Here is a 10,539-nt window from a genome sequence, read left to right on the forward strand (position 1 = left end):
AAATAAAAAATGTTTACTTTTGTAAATTTCCCACTTTTTCACTTTTTAGGTCATTGTTGTTAAAGACTAGTACGCAGCTGAAGCGAAACGAAAAATTTTGAAGTCTCCAAAGTCAACAGCGAACATGTTAACGAAAAAATACCATCGGGTACTAATAGCAAAGAAAAAAAATACAATAATACAAATCAAAAAAATAAAAAAATTTAAGAAAAAAATATCAGAAAATATTTTTTAAAGCAAAAACAAAACAAATTTAATTTCGTTCAAGATTTCGTTAACGAAATTTTGTACGGAAAATTTCATTTCACTTCAGCTTATAAGGCTTAAAGCTTAACTACATACACCACTTTTTGAAAAAGTACAAAAGTGAAAATATTATTTTTCTGGCTAGTGCAATTTTGTTGTGAAAAAGAGTATACAAATTGTTTTTTAGACCAAAAAATAAGCTTTCCTCATCATTTGTTTTAATTTTCCAGCCCTTAAAACTATATAAAAATGCGTTTGAAAATTTTCACTTTTGCACTTTTTCACTTTTTGAGCCAATGTAGTTAAGCCTTTATAAAGGCTTAACTACATTCACTTTTTGATTTCAAAAAGTGAAAAAGTGAAAAATACACACATACTACTAGCGACATCTTCATACGAAATTGAGTATCAAAATTGTGTTTAAAACTTTAAGATTATCTGTCATTTTTATGAAAAAAAATTGTGCAGTTATTAGTTTTTGTCTTGCGGTCAAGATGTGAGTACTAACATTTTTGTTTTATTTCTTAAGATTTTATTATTTTTATTTTATAATTTCTTTTAAATATGTGGGCATAAAGAAACTTCATCATTGAACTGTATGCATTCATTTCCGTTTTTCATCTAGCTCATCGCCACCGCTGGAAAAGAAAACAACAACCAAACCAAAGAGTCCCCGCTTTTCCGAGAAGCATCACGACATGGTGTTTTCCAATTTAATTGGATTTTGTTATTGCGCTATTCATGCAAATACAAATATTGGAAATAAACACCACTTGCTGGGTGATGGTGTGGTCCAGTATGATAAGCTTTAAGGATAGATTTATTCTTGGAGTAGGAGATTGTGATTGGTGGTGGTGTTGCGGTGGCCGATAGAAATTTCTTTTTGGAGGTTACCATCGAACTAATACCGTCTCCTCAGTCGGTGGAAAAGCAACGAAACAAAAAAGAAACCAAAGTGAAATAAGCAATTATTATGTATCTTTTGGGCCAAAGAAAAATTTTAAATTGAAAACATGTGTTCGGGTTTCATTTATTGTATTATACCGATTGTATCAAGATATGTGGCAGGAGGGCTACAGCTTCCAAGGCTATAGAAATGATATATTTTTACATCAAATCACAAAGGAAAACCTTTTGAAATTACAACAAACCTTTTAAAAGATTATGTTGGATTGGAATTTGTTTCGAATTTATAAATTTTTGTTGAAATTTTTTTTTGTTTACAAAACAAATCTGTCAAAAAAAGGCATGTTCATTGAAAACTATCCTTTGCAACGCCATCTAGCAATCATTTTCTTAAGTTGTTGGTTTGCATGTGTTGGTGTTTTCAAAAAGTGAAAAAGTAAAAGTTAAAAATGTTTTAACTTTCACTTTTGTTTTTCTGAGATGAAAGATAGAATTTTGCAGTTTGTTGGTGAAAGACAAAACATTTTTTCACTTTTGTACTTTTTGAAGTTGAATGTAGTTAAGCCTTAAGGCTTTATTTGGGGACTATTTTGTTTTGTTTTTTTTTTTTTTATTTTACTAGGAGAATCCATGAAACGGTGTAAGCTCTGGGTAAACCTGGTAAACGTGGCAAATCAAAATTTTGTATCGATTTGACATTTCGTTTACCGAATTTACCGTTTTTCCAGGTTTACCCAGAGTTAAAACCGTAATAAAAATACCCCTATTATTAATAATGATTTTTTATGAACAATAGGTCCACTGACCCACTCGAGAAGTATTAAATAAAATATAAGAAACAGTAAACAAAAAGCAGCTCGTGAAAAAAAACCATAAATAACGTCAAGCTGGTCGCACGACGAAGTTGAAAAAAGTTGAAAAAAGAGCCACGATCAACTGCATTCTTTTGCCCATGAGCGACTTCCAAAAAATTTCTCATTCAAAAATGCCTTAACTACATTAAACTACATACACCAATTTTTGAAAAAGTACATAAGTGAAAATATTTTTTTTTCTAGCGCAATTGTTCTGTGAAAAATAGTAGGTATACAAATTGTTTTTTAGGCCACAAAAATAAGCTTTCTGCATCATTTGTTTAAATTTTCACTTTTGTACTTTTTCACTTTTTGAGCCAATGTAGTTAAGGCTTAAAAAGTACAAATAAAGGCTTGGCCACACCAGAGGGTATGCGGTAGCGGTACGGGTAGAGATAACGGTACTTGTATGAAAAATATTCCAAACTGACATATCAACGTTCAGGTGTTGAATTTTTTTCATACAAATATCGTTACCGCTACCCGTACCGCTACCGCATACCCTCCGGTGTGGCCAAGCCTTAAGGCTTGGCCACACCGGAGGGTACGCGGTAGCGGTAAGGGTAGCGGCAACGATATTTGTATTAAAAAAGTTCCACACCCGAACGTTGATGTGTCAGTTTGGAATTTTTTCCATACAAATACCCGTACCGTTACCTGTACCTCTACCGCGTACCCTCCGGTGTGGCCAAGCCTTTAAGGCTTGGCCACACCGGAGGGTACATGCGGTAGCGGTACGGGTAATTGTATGAAAAAAATTCCACATCTGAACGTTGATGTGTCAGTTTGGAATTTTTTTCATACAATTACCCGTACCGCTACCGCATGTACCCTCCGGTGTGGCCAAGCCTTTAAAGTGAAAATTTTCAGAAAGCTTATTTTTTGGTCTAAAAAACATTTTTTTCCCAAACAAATTGCGCTACAGAGAAAAATAATATTTTCATTTTGGAACATTTGCAAAAAGTGGCCAATATAGTTAATAGCCTTTTCACACCAAGTCAAAAACGCGGTTTTTGCGAAAAACCCTAAAAACCTATATCAAAAACACAAGTTTTTCCATACATTTTTCATAAACCACAAGTTTTCGTAAAACACAAGTTTTTGATTAAACTTGCCAGAAACCTGAAAATGAAAACATTCAACTCCAAACGAAATAACCAAACAAACCTTTTCAGGAATTCAGCAACAATCCAGCAGACAAAAAAAAAAAGAACTGATAGCAGACAAAAAAAAAAAACAGAACTGACAAGCAAAGATAACTAATTGTTTTGCAAATGCGGTTTGTTTTTTTTTTTGATAATATAAATCAAATTTCTTTTTTTATTTCTTTCATTAATTATAGACAATAGCAGAGCAGTAAAAATAGACAAAAAAAAAATGTGGTACATGCGGTAGCGGTACGGGTAATTCTATGAAAAAAATTCCACATCTGAACGTTGATGTGTCAGTTTGGAAAAAAAATTCCAAACAGGAACATCAAAATTCAGCTGTGGAAATTTTTTCATACAATTACCCGTACCGCAAGCCTTTAAGGCTTGCCCACACCGTTTGGAGTTTTTTTTTTCATACAATTACCTGTACCGCTACCGCATGTACCCTTTGGTGTGGCCAAGCCTTTAAATACCGGCAAATTATCACTAACTTGTGTAAAGGCTTGGCCACACCGGAGGGTACGCGGTAGCGGTACGGGTAGCGGCAACGATATTTGTATTAAAAAAATTCCACACCCGAACGTTGATGTGTCAGTTTGGAATTTTTTCCATACAAATACCCGTACCGTTACCTGTACCTCTACCGCGTACCCTCCAGTGTGGCCAAGCCTTAAATGTAGCACAAGTAATGTGGTTTGTGGTTTGGACTTAACTTTAATCATGATCTGCAGCTCTATTGTGTTTGAACCTTAAGGTTTAAAAAGTAAACAAATAGAATCCAAGTTCATTCCATTTTTAAACGTCAATCGATTTATTCATCGGGATTTTTTTTTTCAAATTTTTCATTTTATTTCGCATAACCTCTGTGTCGAAGGTCGGTTGTCGAGTGTATCACTTTTATCCACATTATTTTTCAATTGCTCCCGCAAATAATTTAACGGTATTAAAAATGTTCAAGCAAGTTAGCAAACAATTAGCTTTCCAAGCTACCAGGAACTTCTCCACCAGCAAACAAGTAAGTTTATTTCAAAAAATCATATCATTTTCCCATCGACCAAGAAAACGTCAGAGGCTTTACGTAATACTTTTTGGTATCTGAGAACAGTGCAAAAATTTATTTCGTCTTTTGTCGTATTATCGCTTAATAGGAACATTTGAAGGTCGACCTCACGCACTTTTTTTTTATTCCAGATGCAACAATTTTTTATCTATTTCCTTGTACTGATTTCTTATTTCTTAATTACATTTCTTTAGAGCAACTTCAAAGTAACTGTTTGCGGTGCTAATGGCGGCATTGGACAACCCCTGTCCCTGCTCTTGAAGCTGAACCCATTGGTCACGCAATTGAATTTGTACGATATTGTGGGAACACCCGGTGTAGCTGCTGATCTCTCACACATTGACACTTCCAGCACAACACAAGGTTTCAAGGGACCCGAGGAATTGGGAGCTGCCTTGAAAGGTAAGATTTGGATATAACAGATTTATATAACTTGTTCATTTTCTTTTAAATTATTTTTTAATATTGCGGTTATGGTATACTGTTGTCATGTGGTTTCATATTATTTGATACTAAAGAGATAAGATCGATTCTTTGTGCATATACCGTAGATCACCAAGACTCTTCAAATGTGATGCGTAAAAAAACATATATTTTTTTTGTTCTAGTATTTTTTCATCTATATCCCCAAACAGATGCTTAAAGAATAATGTGTTTGATAGATAGATAACCTTCTTTGACCTAAAAGCTTATTAAAAAAAAAAATTTTTTCTTTGGAAAATATTTTTGTTTTTAAAAATTTAATTTGTAATATTGTTACTTTTGTTTTAAGAGTTACTAGAGAGAAAAATGAGATTTGTTATGTTTTTCGGGGAAAGATGGAAGTTTTTGGGGAGACAAAACATTTTAGCTCCATAGGCCATTTTATGATATCTAAATACTCTAGTTTATTTTTGATGTCCCATTTAAGCTCATTTTTACTTGCGATATAGGTACTATAGGGCAAGTTTAGGACTCGTAAAAAAAATCGAACTCGAGATAACAATTTTACATGACATTACGATGATGGAAAATGCCAAAAAAGTGGGTCCGGCAATTCTGTCTGTCTGTCTGTCTGTAAGAACCTCGAGCTACAGCCTAAACTACTGAAGAGATTTTCTTCAAACTTGGTAGTTAACAGTTTTGGGTGATTCCCTTGAGGAGAAATTGAAGTTTTTTTTTTAGGACCAAAACTAACGGTACCTGTCATATAACGGAAACAGAAAAGTTGATTTATTTCAAAAACGGCTCAAACGATTTTGATTAAAATTTTTCTGCTTACTGTTACAAATAAGAGCCTCTTTTGATAATAAAAAAAATATTTTTTGTACCGTTATTAACGGTACCTGCCATAGAACGGTTTTTTGGATTTATGAATTTATCAAAAACGACAAAACAGATTTCGACCAAATTTTTAATACAGAAACGTTCAAACAATCATTATTTAAAAAAAATTTTAATTTTTCAAAAAACACATTTTTGGATTTTTAAAAAATATTTCAAAATTTTTTTTTGAAAAATCAATTTTTTGGAAACGAGTTGGTGAAAAATTTTGAAATTTTGTTTTTATGTGTAAATTAATTATTCATTCAAAATTGCATATCAACTTTTTTTTTGAAAAATGTTAGAAAATTTTTATATATAAAAAATTATTTTTTTTTAAAAACGGCTCTAACGATTTTCGAAAATTTTTTTCTAAAAATTCCTTTTTATACTAGAAATAAAATGGCATACTTAGTTTTTTGTAAAAGATCATTTAAAACGGCATTTAATTATTTATAAAAACAGATTTTATTTTTTTTGCACCACTAACGAAATTCCGTGAAAATATCAAATTTTAAATTTTCCCTTATTTTGTTCAATGAAAAACTTTAACATTAGAGTAACTTTTACCATGAGAGCAAGTACGTGCGACCCCAGTCGTGCAATTTATTTTTTTTTGTTTTTGGATATTTTTATTGAAATTCGATTTTTTTAACAGGTGAGCAAAATAATTGCAAACATACACAGAATTATATTTGTGGTGTTCGGGAGAAACGTGATAACTTCATACAACAACAAAAATTGATGACACTTTTAGTCTGTATGTTTTATTTAGCCATTAAAGTTGTTCCTGTATCAGAGTAAAACCCAATTGCTTGCGTCAATACTTCTAAAACTTTGTTTACGTTTTACAAAACATTCGAGCTATTTTGGGGTCATTATTTAATTTTAGCTTAAAATTAGTTTAATAAATTATTTTTAGGATTAAATCATTAGTTTTTAATGTAATTTTTCCAAAATTATTTAGATTTTTACCTACTTAATTGATAGGTTTCTAATTTTAGGAACTTTTTCGATGGATTATCCTAAAGATCCTAAGGGCGATTTTATTCACTATTACTAAACTTTTGGAAAAATCTGAAGTTGACAAGCTTGAGAGTTAACTCCAACTCGAGATTTCAATCACAAGTTGAAAATTTGTTTTATTCAATAAATTATTTCCTAGCTAGTTCGAAACCAAAAGTTGCGCAACTTGCCGTTTTAAAAATATCCCAGGGATATTTGTGACAGTTAATAAAAACAACTGCAACTTGAAGTTTCATATATGTTTTTTTTTTAATTTCATGGTTTCGAATATGCTACATATACCTACATAAGTTTTACTAATTAAACCAATGTGATGTCGGCGGAAATACATTAGAGACAGTTTACACGGACAAAACAAAAAGAAACTCCGAAACAAATGTTTTTTTTGCAAAGAAACAAATTCAAAAAGAAAAAAATCAATTTTTGTTACAGACATCACTTTTGCATTTTTTTTTTATTTTCCAGCAAAATTGTACAGAAAATATTTTTCTTCTTTATTTCTCAATTTCGGAAAATATGTTTCTTCTTTATTTCTCAATTTTGGCACCAAAAAATAATTCTTTGAATTCCTTTAACACACGAAGGCTCACCAGTTTTATCATCGCACTATTAAAAAAAAAAACAATTGTTTATCATAAAAAAAGGTTTTTTTCTTTTAAGTTTTAACAATCTTTTGAAACAAAAATACAAATTTAAACTGACATTTTAAAATAAAATCTCAGGTTTGCTCGAAAACTTCTGATAATTTCGGAAGTTGAGAAAATTTGAAGTTGATAAACTTTAGTGCCTGGCTACACGGTGATTTTTCAATCGCCTAAGCAGTGAATTTGTAGGCAAGAGGGATGAGGAGTGAAGGGGGAAGATGCTCACGAAGGGAACTGAATTTTCTGAGGGTAGTACAGTTCCATTGCTAAATTTTTCCTCTTTTTGACATTTGTTCCTAGAAAATTAAAAAGTGGAACGTGATTGGGCACACCAGTGTGTAGCCACCGCATGTGATTTTTCAATCGATTGAAAAATTACTGTGTAGCCAGGCACTTAGATTTAAAAATTAAAAGTTAAAAACGTCAACTTTTAGGTCCAATTTATTCACACTCCATTAAATTTAAAGTCGCCATTAAAAAAGGGAAATTTTAAAATTTGTATGCGATTTGACAGTTTTATAATTTTTAATGGAGCCTTTAAAAATAATGGAGAGTGAATAAATTGGGCCTTAGTGAATGAAATCAAATTCTCAAGTTGAAAATAAAAATCCTCGAGTTGTGTTCAACTTCGAGTGAATAAAATCGCCCTAAGAGCCATTTTATTCACTATTACTCAACTTTAGAAAAACTCTGAAGTTGTGTAGCTTGAGAGTTAACTCCAACTATAGATTAAAATCGCAAGCTGAAAATTTGTTTTTTTCAATAATTTTTTTCATAGCTCCCTAGTTTCGAACCAAAAAATATCCCTGGGATATTTTCGACAGTTAATAAAATAAAATGTCAATTTTAAATGTTATTTTGAATGATGTCATTTTAATGATTTCGAATATCATGCTATAATGTTTAATTAATCAAACCAAGGTGAAACATCAGAGCCAATTTACAATAAAAAAAGTAGATTGTCCGAGGATTGCGAAGAAAAAAAAAATAAATTTTGCCACACATATCACTTTTTTATTTATTTTAAATTATTCAACAAATATGATCTCAATTTTGGCGTCACAAAATATTGTTTTGAAAAAAGGTTCATCAGTTATGGGTACATGAATAATTTTCCAAAAAAAAAAAACCAATTAATTAAAACCAATTTTTTGAAACAAAAATGAAAATAAAAATGACATTTCAAAGCAAAATCTCAAGTTTACTCTGCACACTTCTAATATTTTCGGAGGTTGAGAAAGTCAAAAGTTGACAAACTTGAGATTTGAAAACTGAAAGCTAAAACCCTCAATTTTCAGTGAATAAAATCGAATTCTTAAGTTGAAAATAAAAATCCTCGAGTTATTTTCAACTTTGAGTGAATAAAATCGACCTAAAAGAACTAACAAGAATGTAAATGGAACGATGTGTCAAAATTTAAAAGCGATTGTTAAAGAACTTTTCGAGATTTGCTATTAAAAGCAAATGAACAAGAGATACATATATCCAACACGTTGCTTTCAACTTAAGATTTCTCGAAGAACAAGAGAGATTTTAAAAACATTTAAACGGATTTAGAAAGAAACCGGCACAAATTGAAGTATAACAAATAACCAAACGCTATAAAATAACCTCGAAATTTCTCTGACTTCGGGTTATAGCTCAGGGTAGCAAAATCCTTTAGAAAAGTATAATTTGGTTTCTGTACGAAAAAAAAAATATTAAATATTGTTGACCAGTGCTGTTGACCAGTGCTACCACTTACCTTAATTGCTATGAGTTCTTTTTCTACCAAATCACTTCATTCTTGTGGTATAAATCGCTTATAAAATCGCTCCCATCGAAACCATATACAAGTGACTATTTTCAAGTACTTAAACGATACCTTGACTGTTAACATACACATAGATGTTGTGTATATACATATATTAGATGTATAAGTTATTGTAAAAATCTCGACCACATTTTAAACAATGGAAAGGAATCAAAATTAATAAATTCGTTATTTATAATTATTCTAGGAGCCGATGTTGTTGTTGTCTCCGCTGGTGTTCCTCGTAAACCAGGAATGGACAGAGATGACTTGTTCAACATGAACGCTGGTATTGTCAGGGATATTGCTGATGCCGTTTCCAAAAACTGCCCAAAAGCTCTACTCGCCATCATCACCAACCCAGTGAACACCGTTGTTCCAATTGCTGCCGAAGTTCTTAAGAAGGTAATATTAGAAATACATTTTTAACAAAATTTAATTTTATTAATTGAAAAAAAAAATTTTTTCTTTCAGAACGGCACATACGATCCAAAACGTCTTTTTGGCATCACCACATTGGATGTTGTTCGTTCACGAGCATTTATTGGTCACGGAAACAACGTTGACCCACAATCAGTAGAAATCCCTGTCATCGGAGGTCATTCTGGTGTGACAATCATTCCAGTTCTGTCCCAGAGCCAGCCTAAATACTCCAAAGAAATCGAACCTCTTACTAAGAGAATCCAAGATGCCGGTACTGAGGTTGTCAAAGCTAAGGCCGGAGCTGGTTCCGCTACACTTTCAATGGCTTACGCTGGAGCTCGCCTTGCCAATTCCTTGTTGAGGGGATTGAATGGCGAACGTAATGTCATTGAATGCTCGTACGTTGAATCAACTGTCACAGAGGCACGCTTCTTCTCTACACCAGTTGTTTTGGGCAAGAACGGACTCGAGGAAAACCTTGGCTTGCCAAAATTGAATGATTACGAAAAGAAACTTTTGGTTGAAGCTTTGCCTGAGCTCCAAAAGAACATCAAGAAGGGTGTTGATTTTGTTGCCAAGTCTTAAAGCGTTGTTGCAGTTTAACGGTAGTGTCATGTTTCTTTTGTTATTCTCTTGTCTGGTTTTGACTTGAAAATTAAAGTCACAGAAAAAATTAAAACGAAAATAAAAGTGGATAAGCGAAAATAAAAATTTCTTTTCTCTTTTATTTATTTTGTTTAGAATTACTATACATTTTGAAAATCTGTGGGAAGAATTCGACCTTCTTCAAAAAAGAATCAATTCCATTATTAGCCGAATTCCTTTGAAGGTGGAAAAGTATTCATGAGTGCCACCTCTTAGGGAACAAGGAAGCTTATGAATATATAGATCGTATAATCCTGCCATTAGTCTTGCTTTAAAAAGCTTGTTCTCCCTTGTCACTATTATCAGGTTCTTCACAGGTAACATGTCAAAAAATTCGACATTCCACCCTGTGCATATGCATCAATTTTAAAAACCAAAAAAAAATGTTTGTCCACACATTTGCTAATTTGCATTTAAGGTAATTGAACTTGAAGTAAATGGTTTTATACAAAATCTTTCACATTGAACTTGACTTTCTGCCGGTAGAATT

At 32.1% G+C, this 10,539-nt stretch overlaps 1 protein-coding gene and 2 long non-coding RNA genes across 3 annotated transcripts; 2 read left to right on the top strand and 1 right to left on the bottom strand.

The window, feature by feature from the left end:
- Positions 1-679: 679 nt before the first annotated feature.
- On the top strand, positions 680-1,260 carry LOC129917067 (uncharacterized). The gene is made up of 2 exons (XR_008772582.1): positions 680-742; positions 872-1,260. It is a non-coding gene; the product is annotated as an uncharacterized LOC129917067 (long non-coding RNA).
- A 2,732-nt stretch (positions 1,261-3,992) lies between these two features.
- LOC129917045 (malate dehydrogenase, mitochondrial) lies at positions 3,993-10,115 on the top strand. Its single transcript, XM_055997359.1, has 4 exons — positions 3,993-4,172; positions 4,412-4,619; positions 9,190-9,386; positions 9,456-10,115. The coding sequence occupies exons 1-4, from the start codon at positions 4,107-4,109 to the stop codon at positions 9,987-9,989; spliced, it is 1,005 nt and encodes a 334-aa protein (XP_055853334.1). The 5' UTR covers positions 3,993-4,106; the 3' UTR covers positions 9,990-10,115.
- LOC129917068 (uncharacterized) lies at positions 3,996-4,494 on the bottom strand. The gene is made up of 2 exons (XR_008772583.1): positions 4,333-4,494; positions 3,996-4,252 (listed from the first exon to the last, which is right to left on the bottom strand). It is a non-coding gene; the product is annotated as an uncharacterized LOC129917068 (long non-coding RNA).
- Positions 10,116-10,539: the final 424 nt, after the last annotated feature.

This window comes from Episyrphus balteatus, chromosome 3 (assembly GCF_945859705.1).
Source record: "Episyrphus balteatus chromosome 3, idEpiBalt1.1, whole genome shotgun sequence".
NCBI classification, from domain to species: domain Eukaryota; kingdom Metazoa; phylum Arthropoda; class Insecta; order Diptera; family Syrphidae; genus Episyrphus; species Episyrphus balteatus.